General features: G+C 43.0%; 1 protein-coding gene across 1 annotated transcript in view; it reads right to left on the reverse strand.

Moving 5' to 3' along the window:
* Window positions 1-494: 494 nt before the first annotated feature.
* Window positions 495-24531, reverse strand: part of NECAB3 (N-terminal EF-hand calcium binding protein 3) — an 82045-nt gene continuing 58008 nt past the window's right edge. Inside the window, exons 6-13 of the mRNA XM_028734877.2 lie at window positions 16674-16810; window positions 14986-15107; window positions 12936-13015; window positions 10411-10467; window positions 8805-8917; window positions 7103-7180; window positions 5783-5874; window positions 495-5153 (exon numbers count right to left, since the gene is read on the reverse strand). Of these exons, the coding sequence (XP_028590710.2) occupies window positions 5125-5153; window positions 5783-5874; window positions 7103-7180; window positions 8805-8917; window positions 10411-10467; window positions 12936-13015; window positions 14986-15107; window positions 16674-16810 (708 nt within the window). The 3' untranslated portion in view covers window positions 495-5124. The remainder of the gene's footprint in view (window positions 5154-5782; window positions 5875-7102; window positions 7181-8804; window positions 8918-10410; window positions 10468-12935; window positions 13016-14985; window positions 15108-16673; window positions 16811-24531) is intronic.

Below are 24531 nucleotides of genomic sequence, written 5' to 3' on the forward strand. Positions count from 1 at the left end.
TCATCTAAGGATTAGCTTCTTATCCTGTACTGAATACCCAGCTTCTGTAGTTACCAAAGCCTTCCTTCATATTCCACTACTAAAGAAGACTACCCTGTGTTCTTTCCCCCTAAATGTTCAAATAAACAAGACATTTCAAAATGAACCTGCTAAAAATATGTGTATATATTTTTAAAAAATAATTGAATGCAAAGGCACTACTGTACATTTATAGAGAAAATACAGATGGCAAAGCATCAAAGTGCCACTTCAGAGAAATCAATGCCTTGGTTCTGCCCCCCCAAGCTCGCTATTTTATGCTTTCCCTTGTTTTTTTAGGTTTTTGTATGCATGTTAAGGTTCATTTATTTATAGGAGAATAAGTGTTTCTGAGTGGCCTTATTCTGAAGAGTTCCATCTGGGAACCTGCACTCTCTTTAGCTTCGGTTATTCACCCAAATACATTTAGGAAAATTCATCAGAGGAGGCAGACTTAAAACTCAACCAATCCAGTCCAGGAGTGTGGAATTGTTTATTAAGAGATAAGGAAAACTGGAAAACACAGCCATGTGTCAGTTACTGAATACAGGCAGAGCCTTGAATATACACAAAAGGAATACTAAATAACCAGGCATTAGTAAAATAAATGAAGCTGCTTCTCTCTCTCCCTCTCTCGTTTTGAAAACGACTCCTTATTTTACTGGAAAAAAATATTCACAGAACATAGAACGCGCTACAGATGGCAAAGTGCCACTTCAGAGAAATCAATGTCTTGATTTGAAAAGCGTGCAATTTTCTGTTCTTCTTTGTTGTTGTTGCTTTTGTTTCAGGTTCACTTTATTCATAGCAGAATAAATTTTGCTGAGCTGCCTGTTGGCAGTGGTCCGCCATCTAGAACCACAAGAGAGGATCAGGAGGGCTTTCTGTGAATCATTTTTTCCCTTAGGGACAGAGACGTACCAGTATTTGCAGGAGGGGAAACCAGGCAGTTGCACCGGGGGACAAATTTGAGGAGGCCATGTTTGTTTGCATCATTGTCCGGCAGACCACCCTGCTCCTAGGCTAGTCAGTTTGGGATTCATGGAAAGATATGCACCGCAGGCTCCTGAATAGGAGCGATTGCAATTCAGCTTGCATGCACTGACTGGGTGACATAAATTACCTGAGATTCATTCCATGTTGGCTTATTTTATGCTGAGCAGCCACTGCACATGTGAGCTAAATTGCTTTCATTTGAGAGATGAGATCCTATAGTGCTGTCCCACCAAGTACAACGTGCTGGAGGAAGCTTGTACATGGCAGCAGCAGCAGGCCTGGCCTTTCTCCTTTCCCCCATGCTTTTGAGCTGACAGGTCCGACTTTGTTTCTCATCTCTAGGAAGGTGATGCTTTCTATGTTTACATTATCATTTCTAATGCTCCACACACTTCATCTCAGTCTCTTACCTTTTTACAGCACCCTGGTAAAGTAGGTCACAATTTCCCCCCATATACTGCAGATTGTAAGAGAAGCCAGATCATTTGCATGTCTACTTAGAAGTAAGACCTAGAGCATGGGTAGGCAAACTAAGGCCTGGGGGCTGGATCCAGCCCAATCGCCTTCTCTATCCGGCCCGCGGACGGTCCGGGAATCAGCGTGTTCTTACATGAGTAGAATGTGTTCTTTTATTTAAAATGCATCTCTGGGTTATCTGTGGGGCATATGAATTCGTTCATCTCCCCCCTTCAAAATATAGTCTGGCTGCCCACAAGGTCTGAGGGAAAGTGGACTGGCTCCCTGCTGAAAAAGTTTGCTGACCCCTGACCTAGAGAATAGCATGGAGCAGCATGAAGGAGCAGCCCCATCAAAGAAAATAAATTTCTAGCCTCTGCATCTAGCCTCCCCCTGATTATTTCCCTCCCTTTTTGATGTCCACTATGCTGAATAGACTGCAGTTTCAGTTATCTCTGCCCCATGGCATAAACCACAGGACATGATCCAGCCAAAATTAAGCATTTTTCACACGCCATTCATTTCAATAGGGTTTTAAAGTTGATTATCTTTGACTGGAACATGCCCCCTAGTTTCACTTCCCTGCACACACCCCCCTGTGCCTTCTAGAAAGTTAGTCTCCTGTTAATGAGGTTTCCCCAAAATAAAATAAGGCAAGTTACACACTCCCTTTCCCCAAGTCCAAATGCTTTTAAAAATTTGCTTTGAAACTCCAGTAGATTATTTTCATCCAAGCTGCAACACCGTTGAGTTGGTGGGGGGAGCTCTGTGTGTGTGTGTGTGTGTGTGTGTGTGTGTGTGTGTGTGTGAGAGAGAGAGAGAGAGAGAGAGAGAGAGAGAGAGAGAGAGAGAAGAGGATTTTTGTGTTTATCAGGCAGTCTGCTTCTCTCTCCTGCCACCAAAGCTGCGTGGAGGAGGAAGCCAGCCCAGATTGATCCTATTCAGGATTCAACACAGTTTTAGCCCCACTTACCTGTGACTGGACTTAATTTCAGGAGTCCCTTTACCTTTACTTTTTACATGAGAGCAAACCACATTCCATCTAGCAGGAATTATTTCTGAGTAGACATGTAGGATTTATTATTGAATGGGTGGAGCAAATCTCTTCTGCCCAGGGGCAGCAGCCACCATCAATGCACCACTGCTTAGGGACAAACCACACATCATGGTACAGCCATACGTCACACCCATCTGAGCAACCCCTTCACCTTTGCAAAGTACTTGTAGGGAGGGGCAGTTTGAAGCAGAGAAGAAATAGAGAGGATGGAGGGGAGTGTTTAACTCTTCAGCCCTGATGCTTTGTTTTTCTTTGCAGATTTTAATAAGATGATGTGTGAAAGACAGACATTTCAGGACCATGTTTCAAATGCCAGCTTTTTTTAAAAACTGAGCTGGTCCTATGATGCTTTTAATTGTTGCTTCATGATGTTGTTTTTCTTCTCTTTTTTGTTATGTTTTATATTATTTGCAGTCTTGCAAGCCACCCAAAAAATCAATGTGAAAGGACAGTATTGAGTGTTTTATATAGGACTCTGTTGATGGAGGGTAATTTAGTTGTTCAAAACCCTGGGTTATTACTCTACACTGCTGTGTTTTGAGATGAAAATGTGCTTTTATTATTGACCATGTGTGTTAAGATTGCTGGAGAAATTGGTGGGAAATGGCCTTGTGATTGCTATGGATAAAGAAGAGCAATCTTGAAATTCAGTAAATACATAAAATTAACACACCCACCCACCAAAAGACACTGTTTTCACCAAGTTTTCTATTTTTAGGGGGATAATTAAAATTCTGTTGGTGATGCTCATCTATATTCCTAATGTTTCTTTGAGAATATTCTCAAAGCCAAAAAGGTAGTTGAGGCTAGTTTTAGATCAGGGATAGCCAATCTGGTGGGTCTCCCCTCACCTCAATGCTGGGGACTACAACTCCCATCATCCCTGACCATTGGCCATGCTAGCTGGGGCTGATGGGAGTTGTAGTTCACAACATCTGGAGGGCACCCCAGTGGACATCCCCTTTTAAGATTAAGAGTTCAATTCAACATGTTTACTGACACCCCACTGGGGCTTTCTCCAATGAAAGTATGCATAAGATTACAGCCTAACAGTGCAATTCTATTTATGTATATGCAGAAGTAATTCCTATGGAGTTCAATGGGACTTTCTCTCAGATAAGTGTTTGTAGGATCACAGCTGCCTAAGTCATACTCAGGGCTTTTTTCAGCTGGAACTCACTGGAACTCAGTTCTGGCACCTCTCAGGTAGGTGCCATTGCCATTTTAGGAGAACAAAGGAGGAGTTCATAGTGAGTTCTGGCACCATTTTTTCTAGAAAAATAGCACTGGTCATACTCCTTTGCTGCATGAATATTGGTGAGATTCTGAGCAAAATGTCTATCTTGAAACAAATAACAAGAGGGCAAAATTTCCTCTGTCAGCTACTCATGGTACTGTGATACCATAGATGACAAAACGTGTTGTCTGTTCTGGCTCCGATGCTAATTATGACCTATTTGCCTCTCAGACATTCCTACTTTAGCACTAGGACCTGGATCACCTTTCTTTAAGCTTGTTAGTAAGGAACACACTGCCAAGGGTACTATAAATGCATCAATAAATTGAGGAAGTGATGCTCAGAAAGATCACATTAACAAGTAAGGCAGATTTGAAAAAGGTCAGGGGCTGCCATTTAACTTGAACTGAACATTGCAGATATGGCACCTAGTTCTCAGAGGTCAGACCGGGCTTTATGTATGTATGTATGTATGTATGTATGCATGCATGTATGCATGCATGTGTTGTTGTTGTTGTTTCACTTCTGCAGGATCACAAAATGCACACAGACCCTAATGCAAAACATTGATCCTTACTGGAGAATCTTCTAATTTTACCCTCCTTGATCAAAGTTTCCTAAGCACTCTGCAATGACCTCAGGCACAGGGCAGGAAAGAGCTGGTTACAGCTGACCTAAAAATTGTTCTGTCTTCTCATTAATTTATCCCCAAAGCTTTTGGGATGACAATATACAGCTCTTGGCCTTGCACCTCAGAGTTATGGCCTCACATCTCCACAACAATCTGTATGAATTGTGCTCCCTTTGTGGCACCATCCTAAGAATGCAGGAAGGGCGTGCTAGATTGGGCCAAAGGACCATGTTCATATGGTGGGTGGACAATCAGATGCCTATGGGAAGCCCCACAAGTAGGACCTGAGCACAACAGCACTCTTCCTACCAGTCATTCCCAGCAAACTGGAATTCATAGCCGTGCTGCCTCCGACAGTGGAGGTACATCATGCTATGCCAGATGGTCAAACCGACTGTTGTAGCACCAACAATCCAAAATAATAGGCTGTTCTTATCGTCAAAGAGGCTAGCAAGGCTATGGCATTATTCTGGGTGAAACTCCTAATGTCAAAATGGTAGGAGGTGGCAGGAAGACGACGTTCAGGAAGGACTGCAGGGTGCATTCCAAAGTGCCGCCCCATTCCCAAAGCTGCAGAAGGAAAGAAGGTAAAAGCATTCCACATTAATATAGATGAGAAAAGCAACACTGAAGAGGGTGGGAGGACAACCCTGGAAGGAAGGCTGTCTTTCGAAGAGAATGCTTGCTCCATCCACATGCTGGCTGCCTTGAGGGAATGCCATGGGGAGATCAGTTATTGTTCATGATCCACCAGCAAGCTGAGGAAACAAAAACAAGGGGTTCACAAAACTCAAATGCAAGACACGGTGAGGTGACCACCTTAGGCAGCAGGGTCCACTGGAGCAGGAGAACCCGATGTCCATCTTTCTTTCCCACCCGCATTTGTTCCTGATATAGATCTTCCCTGACCCCTTCTTCCCTGGTGCAGAGGGCAAGGCACCATTATGGTGCCAAAATGGCTTGGACCAGCCTTGCTCAAATGGACAGACTGGGCTACAATTTAGTCTAATAATTTTTAAGAATTTCTTTTGCAAGAATAACTACACCTTATTCTAAGGACCATGATGTATGGAACACAGCTCTGAAATGCCAAATAAATTTTAGATCAGAATAGAGACACACTATGTGACCTGTTTCTGATGTAATGTTAAGAGGTCTGATTATAGATGGGAAGGCCTGGAAAAACCCCCGGGAAAATTGGGGAAATAACCAGTTTTCCCCCCCTTTTCCAAAGCCGTTTTTTAAGTTTGGAAAAAAGGGGTCCCCTCCCCATTTTTCTGGTTTTTTCCAGGCCTTCTCACCTCTAGGTCTGATGCACTTTTTTAAAAAAAGCAATAAAAGCAAAATTGGAAGCAAAATTGCAAATCTACATCGATCAGTACTCAACCTGGAAAGAGCATGGTGGTCAAAAGTTCTGGAGAGTCCAATAAGTCAATAATGGCACGCTGAAACTTCTTACTGTAGTTTGATTGCAGGTGGCTGCAAAGAAATGGGTAGAGTTGGGACGGTATCTATATCTATATCTATATCTATATCTATATCTATATCTATATCTATATCTATATCTATATCTATATCTATATCTATATCTATATCTATATATCTATATATCTATATATCTATATATCTATATCTATATCTATATCTATATCTATATCTATATCTATATCTATATCTATATCTATATCTATATCTATATCTATATCTATATCTATATCTATATCTATGCAGGTTTTGGTGTCCTCGGGTGTCTTCCCGTGTAAAAGTTGGGGTGTCTAGGCGACGTTTCGACGAGGTCTCACTCGTCATCTTCAGGCTGGTGCTTTTGGCTTCTTGTTACTGGAACAGAGCAGGATCTCAGTGTTTGAGTTCCTATAAATACTGTTGAGGGGTGTGGTGTATAGCCTCCAATGTTCTGGGCAGAGAGGAAGTTCCCAGGCTAGTGTGCCTTTTCTTCTTTTGTTCCTTAATTGCTTGAGGGATATCTAGAGTGATTTCTTGAGTGATATCCTGAGTACCACTTAGGTGGGTCATTAGGTGTGGATTAGTTGCTGAAGCCTTTGTGTCTTGACCTCTTGAACTTTGTGAAGAGTTTTTTTGAGAAGATGGCTGTACTGCATTTAGTTGTGCTCTGGCTTGGCTTCGTGTATAGGGGCGAGCTGTGGTTTTGTGGCCTGTGCCAGCCAGATCTGTGTAGGGATTGCAGGGGGGTGCAGCATCCGGAGGTGCCACCATGGTTTGGCTACTGGATGGTGTCTGTAATTTATCTGTGGAGAGGGTCTGGGTTTGGGTCTGGTGTGGTTGATTGGTGATGGCGTTCTGTGTGCCTCTGGATCTGGTGTCAGTTTTTGTGGGGAGGGCTAATTTCCAGATGTCTGGCAAGCGGGATGTGTCGTCACGCTGCATTCGGCAGACTAGCAGACATTGAATTTTTTCTATATCTATATCTATATCTATATCTATATCTATATCTAATCATCTATATCTATATCAGGTGGTAACAAGAGGCAAGTCTTATGGAACCTCTTCTTCTATGGGTGACTTCTGAGATTAGGAGTAGCCAATCTGGTGCCTTTCAGATGTTGCTGACCTATAACTCCCATCATCCCTGAGTACTGGCCCATGCTATCTGGACATCCGCTTTGAGGCCTCCCCCCGCCACTCGGTCTCCCCACAAATACTGCATGAATTGTCAGGAGCCACCAACCTTCTCCATGAAGCCACATCTTGCCAAAACTCATAGAGGATGAAGCAGGCATCGCTCGACAGTTTGTGGGCAGACACACTACAGGAAAAGAAGACAGGCCATGAGGGAAAATGTTATTGTTACATGTCAGACACTGTATAGTCTCTGACCCCAGGATTCACAGCCAGCCTAGCTCTTGAACCATCTTCACAAGGATGTTTAAGACCTGCCAGTGCTATTCAAAGGATCATTTAGTTTGTTGTGACAGCCCCATTTTTTTTTGCACAGCCTGCATTCGGCAGACTAGCAGACATTGAATTTTTTATCTGATGCTTTGACCTTCCACGTCACCTTGACTTTAATGAAATTGCTGGACATGCCGATATTCTTCACTCACAAGAATTGATACTAGCCTCAAACTCTACTAAATAGAATCTGTTTACAGAACCTTTTCTGAATGGAACTGGGTGTTATACTTCATACCAGGTTGCTGACAAAAATAGTAGCCCCTTGTCAAGTTTCCTTCCACTCTCCTATGAGTCTTAAGGCATATTTACCCATGTTGTTTCCCTGCCAGTGGAAGCTGCCAGTGATGTGGAATGTGGGTGACTGTGATGAGGTCACGGCACAGATAAATCGGCCTAATGTTTTGGGGGATGCTGGTGATTGGGGATCGAAGGATTTGTTGATTTCAGATCTCCCAGTTCCTCTTTTTTCCAATCTTAGATTCGGTTCTCCGCATTTCTGCAGCATTTTGCAAATTTCATTTTTTAAATATCCTCATTAAAATGCTTCAGCATTTTAGGTGTGTCTTTCTGCTAATAAACATTTTTTGTGTGCAGTTTTGGCTAATGTACACATTTTTGCTAGCAACCACCTGTTATTTTCACTAACATATTCATTTCTATGCATGCTTTCCCCCAAATATATGCATTTCTCAAAACATTATTTGGTTGGAGAACTGCAGAGAAAAGTTTGTATAAGTGTAACTTCTGAAAGATGACTGTGCTTTGGTTCTCCTATAGTTTCAGACCCAGCAAGGTCATAGTCTCATGCTCCTTCAGACCATATCCTGCCTTGAAGAACTGCCATCACACAGCCAATTCCAGCAAACAATGAAATTGTGCCAACTTTCCTACGAAGATAATTGATTAATGCTAATACCTTCCCAAAGATTATTATTATTATTACTGTATGTTCATTAATTCAGTAACTTAATCTGCTGACTCTTCCTTTTTCACTGTTTCAATGATGAATGCTTTTGGTTTTTTCCAGTATTTGGAAGTAAAATACTAATACATTTCCAATTACTTAATGCATTTTCCAACAGCAAAAATAATTACAGAACTAGGAAAGGGGGGAGAGTCTGCTTTCACAATCATCTGAGGGTGCAATTTTCTTTCTGTGCTTCTGTTTGTTTTGCCAACTGTACAGAAAAAGAGTAATAATATTTCCCTGTAATGAGTCTGTATCTTGTAGTGCAGCATTCATCTACTTTATGGGGGATGTTAGGTGGGCAATTTAGTTCATAGATATATTTTTTCCAGGATTAACTATAAAGCAACCCGGTATCTTTGTTCTAAATAATACCACTAAGCTGTTTGGGAGAGTGAGTTAAAATTAATAGCCTGAAGATGGAGAGTTCAACAAAAGCCACAATTGCTGTTCTTAACAACATTTCTCATCCAAACAGCCTATGAAAGTCAAACTCTGGAAGACTTACTGTAGGCAGCTGCTCTGTCCGGCTGTGATTTCTGTGTAGGATTGGAGAGCTTGGCGGAACGCCTCTAATCCACTGTCTGCCACTGAGATCTGTCTCTGTGCCACCAGGATGTGCTGCAGAAAGTGGCAGAGGCAGGAGGGGGAAGAGAGATGGTGAGGGGTGATAGACCCAGTTCCAGTATGCTACATGCAATATCCCTATGATCAAAGGCAGCCCTTTGTATCTAAGGACTGCATCCCACTTAGAAACACACACACTCAAACAGGTTCTGCAACACCCACTTATATTGTTTTGGCAACTTTATGGAAGAAGCCAGTGACAAACAGAGAGTAACAGAGACAAAGATAGCTCAGGAAGACATGTGTATTATTGCTTAAGAGGCAACCATCCCTAGCATGGTGCCCTCCAGCAGTCTTGATCCAGAGCATGCAGATAACAAGAGATCTCAGAAGCATTGACAGTGCACTATAGCTCCCCGTCATATGCAGCATATCTCTAACTGGCACAGAACACTTTTTAGCATGCATTTGGCCGGACCATCCATCCATCCATCCTCCATCCATCCTTTCCTTTCTTTTGTGCAATGGCTATGGCAGATGTTTTGGAGCCCTTCCTGTGATCATACATTGATTAAGCTCCATGAATGAGAAATGCAAAGTGAGCAAAGTTCTCGGAACGACACAATTGTTCCTGGGAGATGACTTACCCACTTTAGGTATGGTTTTAGTTCAAAACTCATGCAAAAAACTGCTCATTTAAAGACACACTGTGGCTTCTGCAATTTTTGTTGGGTTCCTCCAGACAACCCATTTATTGAGCATTCGTCCTGATTTGCTTGCATGCAACTTACATGGAGGCTGAATTGTTTTTGGTCTTTATTGCACATTTGTTCTGGTTTGGTTGCAGAGAGGTTATACTACAATGAATATTCACCCTGCATCCATCCTGATGTGTTTGTGGGGCATTTAGATGTCTCCCCATTACTCATTTGTTCATTCCCATGCTTTACAATACATTTCACCATTGCTATCCTAAAGGCAAAAAGCCCATTTATTTATTTCTTAATGTGAATTTGTTGTACTGAAGCAACAGAATGCTTTAATCCACTGTAATTGTGCCAACCTACATTTCCTGGAATGTGCTTGAGTCCTTCCAGCAAAATACAGTCTGGAGTCCTCTTTTGTAATGGCACATATATTCTCAAAGGTTGACAGCTTTAGAAATGTCAGTTTTGATCAAACGTCTGCAGAGGCTGCCATATAAACATGTCGCCACAAGCTGGAACTAGCAGCCTCCCTTGCTGAGTGATCACAAGTGCTAGAGGACTAGACTGCAACACCACTGGCAGCCCTGGGCAGAAGAGAAAGATCTGGTGGAGGCAACTTTTCTCACCCTTGTTGCCCTGTGATATAAAAAGCTGCTCTTTCTAAAATCCCTTCCTCTACGCAGCTCTCAAAGGCATAGGAGCCCTGTCCTTTACTCCATCTGGTCATTAAATCATCTTCTTTTGTAGCCACCAGTATTTTAATAGTATCCCAAGCACATTGGCTGAAGGATTTGCTCATTTTGATTATCAAATAAACGGAGCGGTCACAATTAAACTTACAGAAGAATCTCTTCCTTTGCAGACCACATCATCTTTCAGAGGTTCCAGCCTTGGACTCTGAGTAGACAGAAATGCACAATTATTGCAAAAGGAGGAAAATGAATGTGAAAGTGTGAAATGCATAATTGACTTAATGACTGCCCTTTTTTGCCAGCATTCACAGTTGCTACAAACCAAGACTTGGCTGCCATAGAAGCAGTGCTTTCTTTCTGGGGTACGCAGGGGTATGCATACCCCTAAAGATTTTGTGAATCTTTGTACTTTTGTCCAATTACTGTATTTATTTTCCCCCGATTTGAACTATAAAATGGTTATTTTCTTGAGTCAAAATGAGAGTACCCCTAAACATTATTATTTTTTTAGAAAAAAAGCACTACATAGAAGTATGTCAGAGCAAAAACCCTGGTAAGTTGGCCTGATGCAATGTAATATATGAGAAGAAGCATGACAGACTCTTCAGATTTGGAATCCCACTCCCTTTAGGGTCTAGCCTGTGTGCATCTGAGCTCTTCCCAGAAGCAAAACCAGCCATTTTTATTGGTATCCAGACATAAACCAGTGGGAGTTTTAGCAGTTGGTTATTTGATGTCTCACAGAATGTGTTACGGGTGAGTGTAATGTGTAGGAATCAGGGTAACATCAGATGGTATGTCATACGTATGGAACCCTCTTAAGAGGCCACACGCCACAGGCAGAACTTTCCTATCTCCGGACACAATGATTTTCAACAGAGGCAGTTCACACTTTCAGCTGCAAATGACGAGCATGCATATATGAATCAGCTCCAAGGTAATGAGGAGGATATTTCATAATCTCATTAGCAGAGAAGTCCCATCTTCTTTCATAGGCGGAACGGTAAAACCCCCGAGGAAGTGAGTCAAATGGTATATAGGAACCTATGTCATAGGAGCCTAGGAAGCCTGTCTTATACTGAGTCAGACCACTGGCCCATCTCACTCAGTATACACTGAGTATACACTGACTGGCAGAAGCTGTCTGGGATTTAAGGCAGGAGACATTCTCAGCCATACCTGTAGAGGTTGGGGATTGCACCTGGTACCTTCTGCAGATGTTCTGCTACTAAGATATGGTCCTTCCCCAGAAAGATTGGAAAGTGGAAAGAACAAATTTTTCTGACATGTTAATATATGCATTAATGTATTGTGTGGCATAAGCTTTTGTGGACTACGGTTGACTTCACTGAGCTTATGCCATAATGAATTTGTTAGTCTTTAAAAGACCACAAGACCTTCTTTCCCCTTCCCCCCTCTCTTTTCCTTTTGCAACAGGCTAACACAGCTACCGTTCTGGAATATTTCACAGTAAACACCCTCTAGAGATGCTCCTTAGTTCTCTGTTTCATTCTAGGGTTTTGGCTAGGTTCAATTTCAGCAGAAAGAATATGGACCTTAATATAAGCTGTGAGAATGCATCACCCCCCTCTGAAGTATAAAGCATTCTTTATACATGACTGGAGACAAGGGACTCCTGGCACCATAAACAATTCTATAAAAACCTATTTTATTCCTTTGTCTTCGCCCTGGGAATATCCCGGAAAGGGCACAAGAAAACCATTTTGTTTAAGGACAGAACTTTATTTAGGATTTTACTGCCACTTTGTTTTGAAATATATATGATGCTGTACATTGAACAGACTCTGGGTTGGATCCAGACTGCACCTCCCACAGACAGAAAGGCTCCTTTCAGCCTTTGTGGTTCAACAGAAGGATTTTGCTGGGAGGTGGAGGGAGGCAACATTTGCCAAGTTACTCAATCCTCCAGGGTTCACCCAAGCCTCTGAAACAGTGTGGGAGGTGGTGCTGTGGGTTACAGCGGGGTGGCCAGGAGTCACCTACCCTCTTCTACCAGCAGGAGCAATGTCTGGATCTCCAACTCATATTGTATTAGGCAGGCATTGCATGTACATATATTTGAAACACATCAGAATCACAAAATGGGGCCCACCATGTATAAGCCATTTACATTTCAGGCTTGGTTGGTTAATATTGGTTGCTGTGGTTGATGCAATAAACCTTAAAAGAAAGGTTGCAATATTTCTATTGACTATTTCTATTTCTGTACTTTCCCCTCTTACTATAACTACATATCTTAGGGTCCCTTGACTGGTAATTGTGACAGTTTAAAACTGGCTTAAAGATGGGTTTAAAGCATAATCTACTAAGAAAAGGTACAAAGGTGGGGCCTAATGGATAAAATAAAAAAAAATCAAATCTTCCAAACCCTTGCTGGTAGGCAAGTTGACTTTGAGAGGCTGGGAAAGTGGTGCCTGATTATAGGGTTTTATGCTCAAAGATTCCCTGGTCGAAGGATGGAGAATTCAGTCAGATATGTCTAGGGAGAACCTGAACTGCCCCAACAGGAGATGATATTAAAGCAAACTAAGTTGTATTTTGGACCAGATCCAAATGCCCTGAGAAGCAGCCAGGATCTTGGGAAAATGCATCTCTGTTCTACACAGAATCTCCATCATGTATTATTACTACCAGTTCCATCTGTTGGCCCACCTTACATTCCAGTTTGTCAATAAGCTGCTGTAGTTGGTCGATCTCAGCTGTCCACTGGCTGTCAGTTTCCACACAAACACCTGGATGCAATGGGAAAAAGGGAGAAGGAGGAGCTGAAATCATGCAAAGTCTCCTCCTGCCTGTAGTTCAGCAGATAGGGAGTACTTCTGTAGTGTCAGCAGACAGATGGATGGCATGGCAAACCTTCACTCCTTCATTTTAGCACAAATTAGGCTTGTTTGCTTGTTACTCCTCCTTGACCCTGTGGCATTGCCCACTCCAGCCCACAAAGGAAGGCAATGCTCCATTCTCTCTCTCTCCCCCCTTCCCCCTCCCCATAATGGTTTCCTTGTGGTTGCAAACTTAAAGAATAATGTGCTTTGTCCTGCAACACAGACGGGACCTCTGCCTGGAAAATAGCCATGACCACTTCTGATAGGTTTTCATTTGTGAATGTACTTTCTTACACCGCTGGTGTTGTGATGAAAACTGTAACATGGGAGAGCCCTAGCCTGTGTTGGCTCACAGATCAGAAATGGGCTTTCAAGCTACTTCCAGGCTTGTTGTTAGAACGATGCCTCAGGGCCTAACTAGATGTCACATGGACTGAGTGGTTGCCACTTGCATGGTGTGACATCACACCCAGCATTCCCCAACCCTTGAAAGCAGTAGCCAGTTATTTGGAGTGAAAGGGGTGGAGAATGCAGAAAGTGATGATATCACATCAGGTGTTTCTTTTACTTGACATTACTTGAGAGATGTGGGCTGGAGGCAGTTCCCTGTAGGGTGGGGTGGGGAAAAGGATCAAGCTGGAAGGCCTGACCTAGAATTAGCCTGGCCTCGTGGGCTATTTTGATAAGTGGGTGTGGCCACCATCTGTCAGTCACCTGACTGCACAGTGCTAAGGTTAGAGATAAGCCACTATCATTGCTGCTTTTTATTATCAAAGAGCACATAGGGGGCTTGTCTCCAGTCCTAGTGCTGTGGAGATCAGCACTAAGATCGGAGATTCTCCTCTGCCTGTAAAAGGATAGCTAAAGACAGCAGCAGAGGCTTATCTCTGATCTTAGTGCTGTAGTACAGTCTAAGGTCTATTTAGGTCCTGATTTGCAGCAATTCATTAGAAAGAAAGGCACAGTGTTTCTTCTTATGAAGGCATTAAGTGTGCCTACCTTTTGGTGTACCTCTTGTATCCCTCATGTACACCACTTAGAAACGGCAGTATTAAGTGCTGTATAAATTATTAAGATAGGTAAATAAATAATTCCTGTCCCTCGCATGCTGACATCAGCATCAAATGGCGACCTGCATGAATAAGCCCCCGTGTATCAAACTCTGTACCTAGAATTTCCATATAACCTTTCATGACCATGCTTTTTTCGAAACACAGCGCACACTAAGTCGCCAGATCATTGAGTAACCAAGGCCCTGTTCATGTGTTTGTTCACATGGAGGACACTAACATGTAGCAACAGGAGTGGGGCTGTGCTTCAAGTCCTGTTCTCGATGCATGGAGTCCTTATGCATGTTTCATTTGCATCAGGGGCCTCTATTATATGCATGAGACCTCTGTGCTCAAGATGCTGAAGTTCTGGGGATAGGAAGATGATGCAACGGTGGGGAGGGGAGGGGTGCAACTAGAAGCATGGTCCTGCTCTGCTGCTAGATGTGAGCACTCTACATGGGAGTAAACATGTAAACACGTTTTACTATGTTTTTATATGTGCTGTAAGCAGCCCAGAGTGGCTAGATGGATGGGTAGTAGTAGTAGTAATAGTAATAATAATAATAATAATAATAATAATAATAATAATAATAATAATAATAATGTCAATAGTGCTCAAGTGATGAGAAGCCAGGTGATGCCTATGGCTGTGTGCACCAGGCCATTGTTGATGGTGGCCAGGGAATTTGTACAATACTTTCTTATTGCATTCAGACATTTTATACCCTATTTTTCCCAGAAGCCACCCCTCTGCTTCTGGCAATGAAGCAGCCAGCCTCATATCAATGTCAAGTCTGACAAGAGGGATGGGAAACCTGCCAGTACCTGTGGTGAGCATCCCCAAATAAGGATCTGTCGGAGACAAGCATATGTTCTTCTGAGCTCTACGGCCACATCTTTTAGCAGTGCGTGGACCAACAAAAGCTTCTGATTTGGTAACATCATTCCTGAAAAGCACAAAATGAGATGATGATGATGATGATGACGACGACAACAGCAACAACTGTATTATTTTTTCAATGTATTACTTGCCCTTCACCATCAGGTCCCAGTTCAGGTTGCAACAATTTAAAATTCAATATTAAAAACAGTTAAATGATAGATGGGGTAAAGAGATGTATCTTCAGCATTCACCAAAAACTGTGTGATGAAGGTAGCAGACACACACAGCTGCCATAGAGAATGTCTTCTCCCAGGACACCCCCAACCCCCCCCCCTCTGAATAGGGCCTCCTCTGTTGTTCTTAACACCCAGGAGGGACTGTAGGGAAAGAGGTAGTCTTTCAGATATTAGGGGCCTAAATCATTAGGGGTTTAAACCTTAAACTGGGCCTGAAAATAAACTGCCACCCAAAGCAGCTGTTTTAAAACAGGGGTTATATGAGTGCTAAAGAGAATCATAGCCAGCAATACATGGCTAAGAGTCACTTCTGCTGTGTGAGTTTCTGCAAACAAGGCCCCTCATTCTTCATGGCAGGAGCACAAAGGAGACATACCCTAAGCACACTCTTGGTCTAAAATCTGTGGGGGCTTTTTCTAGAGCATTGTATTATTTACTAGTACTGTAATTCTGAAAACTTCAAGGATACGAAAAGTGGTATCCACTTTGGGAGATCAGATCGAATAAGAATGAAATATTGGTTCTTCTCAGTTCCTGTGGGTTGCTTCTCCCTGGTGGCAATTACGTATTATTCCTGTCTCTGCAACTGAACGTCTATGTGACAGCTCCTCTGACTTCGAGAACAGCACTGCAGCCTTCAACCAGGCAGGAAATGCAGGAGCTGCTCCCAGAAATGGTGGGGACTGGGAGAAACCCTGGACCAGGATGGGATGCTGGATGTAGATTGCACAATCCACTCCAGTCCTGCCACTGTCCCTATTGACTTTGTGGGCAGATGAAATATCAGTAGCAAAATAAAGTTCCACACGTGAATGGAGCCTATCCCTCTGGTTTGAGACGTGGAGAAAAGAAAGGAAGGAAGGAAGGAAGGAAGGAAGGAAGGAAGGAAGGAAGGAAGGAAGGAAGGAAGGAAGTGCTCTGAGGCCATTATCACATGAAGTGGCATGCCCAGAGAACCTTTCTCCTCAGATTTTGGTGGCGCCTTTACATCTCTTTAGGGACACGGGTGGTGCTGTGGGTTAAATCACAGAGCCTAGGACTTGCCGATCAGAAGGTTGGCGGTTCGAATCCCCGCGACGGGGTGAGCGCCTGTTGCTCAGTCCTTGCTCCTGCCAACCTAGCAGTTCGAAAGCACGTCAAAGTGCAAGTAGATAAATACGGTAGGTACTGCTCCAGCAGGAAGGTAAACGGTGTTTCCGTGCGCTGCTCTGGTTCGCCAGAAGCGGCTTAGTCATGCTGGCCACATGACCCGGAAGCTGTACGCTGGCTCCCTCGGCCAATAAAGCGAGATGAGCGCTGCAACCCCAGAGTCGACCACGACTGGACCTAATGGTCAGGGGTCCCTTTACCTTCACTTTACATCTCTTCCCCACTCCCCCAGCCATTTCTTGTACCTTTCTCGGCCAGCCTGTTCTTCAATGGTGTCTGCAGCACATTCCAGTGAGACCTGCAGGGACTGCAGCTGGTTCATCGTCTCGCGAAGTAAGAAGCGGGTCACAAACTGTTCCATTTTGGAGGAGCTCTCATATACCTGGAGGAGTGAGGGCAGGGGGTTGGGGGACACAGCAAAATACTTCTGAACAATCTTTCCCCAGAATCGCTACCATTGCTCTTGCTCTGTTCAATGCCCCGTGGAAACTCTTCTTTCCACCATCCAGCTGCGTTCACCAAGGAAACCACCCTGCAGAAGGAACCTGAGCTCTGATGCAAGTTCAGAGCCTTGCGGGGAAGACACAGTCACTATCGTGCCGCTGCTGCACTCTAACATCTTTTATCCAAGGAATTCCAAATGCATAAAGATAAAGGGGAGTTTTCAATAACCTCAGTAACAAAGAGAAAGAAATGCATTGAGATAAGGATTACTTTCCATAAATGAGGAGAGGAGGCCACACAAACAGAAGCTCTGCACTGTTATTGTGGGGTTTTTTTGGGGGGGGGGAATAATAATTACAAATAAAAAAAATGCTCAAAGCATTCTCACATAAAATTAAACCAGGAGCATATAATCAATAGATCTTTGAAATATTAGCAGGCACATTTGTTTGTTACTTTCTTTTGAAGTGTTACCTTCCCTGCTGCAATTAAGTTTAAGATTATATATATATATATATATATATATATATATATATACCAGTGGGCTTTGTTCGACGATAATGAAAATGAATAAATAAGAAGAGCTTTATCCACCAAGCTACACTGCAAATGAAGAGCCTCTGTTTTCACACACAATGGAACAAAGGGATATATATATATGATTAGCCATGCTACCAGAGCACAGGTAATAATGCAATATTGTGAAGCTTCTGTTCCCCTCCATTTTTCTGTACAATAAAGATGATCCACATAAAATGGCTACTTCATCCATCCAGATAAAATGCTATTGTGAGCACAAATCTATTAGGCCTGACCTGATTATATAATTGTGGATTCAGTCATCTGGCAGAAAAGTTTCTGTCAAGAGACTATACTTTTAATCCAGTTGTAGGTGTACTTAGATGTAACAGCAGCTGTAGGATCCTTGGATTATTGGAACATAGGTTGTGCTGAACAGGTATAAAGTGGACAGTGCAAGTGCTGCTTAAAGCAGAGAAGCAATGGCAAAATAAAGGTAGTGCTGTTTCATAGAATCATAGAGCTGGAAGGGACCCCAAGGGTCATCTAGTCCAACCCCCTGCAGTGCAGGAATCTCAACTACAGCATCCATGACAGATGGCCATCCAACATCTGCTTAAGAACCTCCAGTGAAGGAGACAAACATGGCACAGGTCTTGCAGGTCACTGCAGCAGCTCCCTCACTATCCATGTCTCTTGGTCCTAAATTCTACAATTTAGAATATTCATTTAAACATCCTTAAAATATCAATGACTTCCTTTCTTCTCCTTCCATGGTTCATTTTACATATCATAAATCCCTGCATATTTTACATAAACCAAACCATTCAGTATTCCATTATTACATCCATCAAGACTTATTTACACTGTTGAATTTAACTTAATGCTGCCAACGTTTTCAAGTGTACATAGTTTCTCCCCATATATTCAGTAAACATTTCCCAGTCTCCTTTAAACATATGTTCTTCTTGTTCTCTTATTCTACCCTCTTTACAAAAGAGAGATATTAAAGTTTGTTACGTATATCTCATTTTATTAGGAAGGGGGGGGGATATAATATGAGCCTTCGATTCTAGCTAAACAGATATAGCACCACATTTATTTTGCATTTCTTAGCTTATTGAAATTTGCCACCTGACTCTGAAACTCTAAAAGGAAGTACCGTACATTGTGTAAGATGCTGGTGATGGCAAGTATCCATAAATGGCAGGGTGGATTTTGAACAAGAGAGTCAATCCATCTCCAGAAGACCCAAATGCATTACATTATTAGTGCAATTAGTTGATTAGTTCCTATGGAGGTTTAGATGGATGTTAAGGGGATCTGTCCTCTGTGAAAGGTCACTCAGATGACAAGTGCTATGACTCAGTGGCTAAAGAAGAGGTCTTTAATCCATGAGAGCTGGGCTGAAGTTCCACCCCTGCCATAGTGCAGTCTTGGCTAAGTCTTGAGCTTGGTTCCTTGTTTGTATTGCAGTCAAGCCCTTTGTGGAAGTTTGCACTGTATTTGCCAGCACAAAATGGAAGCTGAAGAATGACTGGGCTGTGTGCTTTTTACAGCCAGTCCAACAAAGCAGATGGAGAGGAAGACTAGCGATAACAGCAGCAGCAGCCTTTCAGACTAGTCAAAAGCTTTCATGACTACCTGTAAAAGTAGTTTGGTATTATTAGGTATGTATTCCCAGGGCTTTTTTCAGCCGGAACTCACCAGAACTCAGTTCTGGTACCTCTCAGGCACCATTGCCATTCTAAAAAACAAGGGAGGTGTTCATAGTGAGTTCCAACACCTCTTTATCTAGAAAAACAGCATTGTTTATTCCCATATTGCGGCAGGATGGGGGGGGGGGGGGGTTGAGTATGAGAGAGGCTTGCCCAAGGATCCCACCCAGTGAGTTCATGGCAGAGGCAAGATTTGAAGCAGGAAGTTCCTGGCTTCTCAATGAGCCTCCTTGCCCACAATACTACACCAGCTCTCAGTACTGGACTTTCCTGACATATCCCGATGATGCCATTTCCTTGCACAGACAAAACTAGACCTTTGAAACACATATATTAGTTTTTTGTTTTTTTCCTGAACCACACATATTTGGTTCAACCTGTTTCTTTGTCTGTTGCTCAATGGTGGTGCCAGCTATTTATTTATTTATGTTAGGGAATGTTTGCTCTTCAAAAAAAAAAGACCCCAGATAGCCCCTGTCCCTGAGGTTACAATGTAAAAATACATGACACCAAAGGAAAATGGATTGGAAGGTAGGAGGAAATAAGCAAACTCAAGTTCAAGTTCTTAGTTACATGTTGTTCTAATGAACAGCTGGAGTGGAATGAGTTGCAGAATGTACCTCTACAGAGCCCTCCAGTGGTAAATATAGGAATAAGAGTTGTTGTGGCTGATGGAAGGCCTAACGCAATGGAAGCCTTAAAATGTTGCTGAAAGACATTCCACCATCCCTGGCCATTGGCCAGGCTGGCTGGGGCTGATGGAAGTTGTAATTCAGCCACATTTTGAGGGCCACAGGTTTGTGATCTCTGGTTTAAAGGCCTCAATAAATTAAATGTAACACTACTCAGTTGGTAGAGCATGAGACTCTTAATCTCACGGCCAGGGGTTCAAGCCCCACATTGGGCAAAAAGATTCCTGCATTGCAGACGGTTGAGGTCCCTTCCAACTCTACAGTTCTATGATTCTACTACTAATAAAAATAGTAATTTGTGGTCCACCCTTTCCCCCTTAGGTCCTAGGGTGGGTCACAACAGTTTAAAACAAAATACAATCACTAGAATAAGCTGAGTCTTAAAATATGCATCTCAAGTGTCAAAGGCCAGGTTTAAGAGGTGCTCACAGGTCAGCACACCTCATGAAGCAAACAATGTAGTGAAGATTCCCTAAAATACTATATGCCTAACTGAGGTGCTACAAAATTCTATAATCGATTGGTTGACCAAAAGCAAAACTGTTGTCTGAAACCAATCCTAAAACATTGTCCTGTTTGTGTCTGCCACCCCCAGTTCAGCTGTTCGCTGGTGGCGGGAAGTTTTATTACAGGAGCCATCATGAAGGCCGACGCAGACAGAACCATTTCTGTGTAGGAGATAAATTACCGACTAACGTAAGGAGGCAATGAATAATTAGATACCAAAATGGGGCTCATAAATTAAAGAACAGGAAAGATGCCAGAACTGCACACAATAAGCTGATAGGGGGGAAAAAGGGGAGGGGCCATTTTACCAAGGTAAGTATCACCCCAGTGCAATTTCTGTGAGATACTCCATCAGCTGACAGCATCTGCCTGGTTGCTGCTCTGAACAATGCACTTCCATTTCCATTGAAAGGGAGGAAGAGGGATTTTTGATTCATTAAGAGCCAGCACACCGCAGATTAGAAGGCAAACTCCAGTGTACATCCTCTGGCCACAGGAGCTTCCCCCTCGTGTTCCTTTTGGCTTCATAAATATGCTAATTTCCCCTTTCTTCTGCATTCCTCCTTCTTTCAAAATTCCATTTCATGGAGACATGATGAATCTACTTTCCAGCTATCTCTGCTTTGCAAAATTATCTTGGAGAAACAATCATGCAGTGGGGTGGAGAATCTGTCTCTGGGTGTTTCTAGTCAGGGGCTTAATATTGCAAGGATATCATTTAGATGTTGGATGATTGTTAACAGTTTTAAAAAAAAAATCTTATCCTATTTTTGCTTGAAAGGGTTCATCCAGGTTAAATGGGTGAGAAATGCAGGCTGGCATTTTGGTGCCAACCACATCTGAAAGACCCTTTCCCTCATAAATGGAGATAAAGCAACAAAGAAGATGAAAAGCAAGAAAACTGCAGTGATTAGGTCAGATCTGGTCACATCAGGTTAGGTTTATTCAATTTATAAATCACTTCCCACTAAAGCGATTTACAAAAAAAAATACAACAAAAACCTAAATAAAGAACAAAAAGCAGATTCAACAGCACAATACTGTTATCATTAGTGCCTCCCAAATGTCCGAGAAAACATAAATGCCATTGCCTGTCACTGAAACAATGACAAGGTTGGTGCCACACAGACCTGCTTACGAGAGAGCTTTTCATAAATGGGGTGAATGCTACAGAGAATTCACGTTCTCTTCTTGCCACCCTCCAATTCTCTCTCAAAGGGCACACACAGAAAAGGACTGCAGATGATTATCTCAGGGTCCAGAGAGGTTCAGGTGGAGACAGGAAGTTGTTTAGGTATGGTGATCCCAAGTTGTGTAAGGCTTTCAGGGTCAAAACCAGCACACACTGTGAAATGGTGCAGGGCCCAACGCAAACCTTCTAAACCAAAGGAAGTCGATGCAGTGCCCTAAAAACACTGGACTACAATTCCTATCACCTCTTATCACTGGCCATGCTTGATGGAGGTTGATAGGGTTGCAGTTCAATAACATCTGGAGAACTCCATGTGTTCTGCTTAATTCAAATATATTCCTGTTTCCTGGTTGTTGTGGCTCAGTGACAGAGAACAAAGGGCAAAAGAAGAAGAAGAAAGATCTCAGCCACTGGTGACTGCAAGGGCTCAGCTGTATAGCTCTCAGCCATTGTAAGAGTGCCCTATGAACTTGGATGACATCACAATAGCACCTGGTGTCAATCTCCCAGCCACAGGGGCTTGTAGCAACATTATCATAGCTGCTTCCCCAGGAGGAGAGCCACTACCCTGGTGGCATGATGGGGAATAACATCTCCCACAGGAAAATTAAGAAACATAAGTGTGATAAGTCTTCAGACCAGGACAAGGACAAAAGGGGAATTTTAATCTGCTTGAAAAAAGACAAGGCCACTGTAAGTACCAGTCGATTAGTTGCTCCCCCATATCATCACCCCCAAAAAACACCAGAAGCTTTGTACAACTGCAGCCTTGTAGAACTGGGTATAATACATATCATCCCCCTACACAAGGCTTCTCTCCTGCCAAGCTATTTCTACATGCAGAGATTATGCCATAATGCTGACAAGACTAGCGGTAGCGAAGGTGTTGCCCTCCAGATATTACGGGACTACAATTCCCATCATCCTTGACCATGTTACCTGGGACCGATGGGAGTAATTGCTCAACAACACTTGGAGAGCATCATCTTGGCTACCCGTGAACTAGACCCAGGGACCACAGTGTCATCACCATCTTAAGAGATCTGGGAGTGAGTATTCTCAGCACTGCCATCCCAACTGTGGAAGGCTCTTCCTGGAAAAAGCCACCCAGGGCCTACTTTGCTGTCCATTCAGCACCAAAGAAAGACATTTCAAAAACCTTTTCAGGCTTTTCAGACTTCACATCAGCCTTGTTTCTGGTCCCAAATGTATAACTGTGGACCTTCACACATACCCCTCCATGTAGGTTGGTGGTGTCACATTCTATAAGTGGTGATGGTAATCTTCAAAAATATTGGAGAGATTTCCAGATATCAGGAGAGTGCCTTTTTGCACTTATCATTTATGATGGCATAACTTCTTTCCTTCAGGGTTTCTTTTCTGGCATATTGGTGAGCAACTTCATTATTACTCAGCTAGTATTTTGAAATGATGTACTACCCCCACCCCTGTGTACCACAAAAAAAATGACTTTTGTGAAAGATCTGGAATGGATCATCAATATTTGCACTTGTGTGGCATTGTGTAAACATTGCCTCAGTTTTTGTGTGGAAGGGTTGAGAGACGCCTGTTTTCCTTCCCTCTGACCACTGCGAGCTGTCAGCACGCAAGCTCTGTTCAGAGGAGGGATATACAGGGTGAGTCTTTTAAAAGAGGCCCCGTGGAACATGTGTACTCTGTATCCATGGGGCCTCTTCTAAAGGACTCACCCTGTATATGGTGAAAGGGGTCAATGGTACTGAGTCAATGCACTGCCCATGACTTCAGTTATTAGCTGTAGACAAAATTCCATCACATTAACAAGGTTCACCATAGTTCAGGCAGACGTGCAGATCCTCTTCTAATCTCCTATCTTCCCACAATATTCCAGCACAACAGGCATTAAAATAAAAATGATAAAAGCTGTGAAACGGCTACCTCAGTGCTCACGCTCATAACTCTGACATTTGCTGAGGGACACAAGGGTACTTGAGGGATAGAACCACAGCAGTGGCACTTTTCTCATGAGGGCACAACTCACCCTTAGTTTGGAAAGCAAAACCTCAAAGTCACTCTCTAATAACTGTGACGTGTGAGCAAAAGTGCAGGCAATCAAGCTACAAATTAACTCTTTTAAAAAGCCAGATCAAATAGCAACAGTGCTATGATAAATGGCAAGTGTGGAAAGGACCTAATTCTTCTCAGTCAGCTCTCGAGAAGAGACATCTATTGACCATCCAAAGGAATGGTCAACCAATGAAGTTGAAGGATGAGAGATTTGCAACAGACAAAAGGAAATCCTGCTTCACAAAGCATTTCATTAAAGGGTGTATTTAAACAAGATGTGGAGGTGGCTAACAATGTAAGAACATTAAGAAGAGCCTGCTGGATCAGTGGCCTGATATGAACGGTAACATATCTTTGCTCCTAATCCTGGGTTATAGAGATTACAGGGATTTCCTGCTAGTGAGACCTACAGATTCTTCTGCACAACACACACACACACACACACACACACACACACACACACACACGTTTCCTGTGATGCTAATGACACAATTTATTTAGTTTTGCAGTTTCACACTTTTGCTGCTTTGTCCTTGCTGTTCCTGCAGCTATTTCTTCATGGAGCATTCCCTACTATTTCACTCCAAGTCTCTCTTCTTTCCCAAATTTTGAATGCAACCAATCTTAAGAGGGAACACTATAAAAAGCTGAGACTAAGCTTCCTCAGTTACACTAGTGCAGGGGTCAGCAAGGCTTACCGGGCATGGGCCAGATCACTCCCGTGGAGATCCTCCATGGGCCGGAAATCACTTCTGCGCATGTCCAGATGCCGGAAATCATGCCTGTGCAGAGCAATTTTCAATGTCTGGGCATGCACAGAAGCGATTTCTGGAACCGTGGAAGAGAGTCCCCGCACCATGCTGTGCCGGTTTAGTGCAGCGCATGGGGACTCACTGAGCAGGTGGCTCAGTTTAGGGGCGGCTCGTGGGCCAGATAAACGGCCTCCATGGGCCACTTCTGGCCCACGGGCCACAGGTTGGGGACC

This window comes from Podarcis muralis, chromosome 5 (genome assembly GCF_964188315.1).
Source record: "Podarcis muralis chromosome 5, rPodMur119.hap1.1, whole genome shotgun sequence".
In the NCBI taxonomy this organism is placed as follows: Eukaryota; Metazoa; Chordata; class Lepidosauria; order Squamata; family Lacertidae; genus Podarcis; species Podarcis muralis.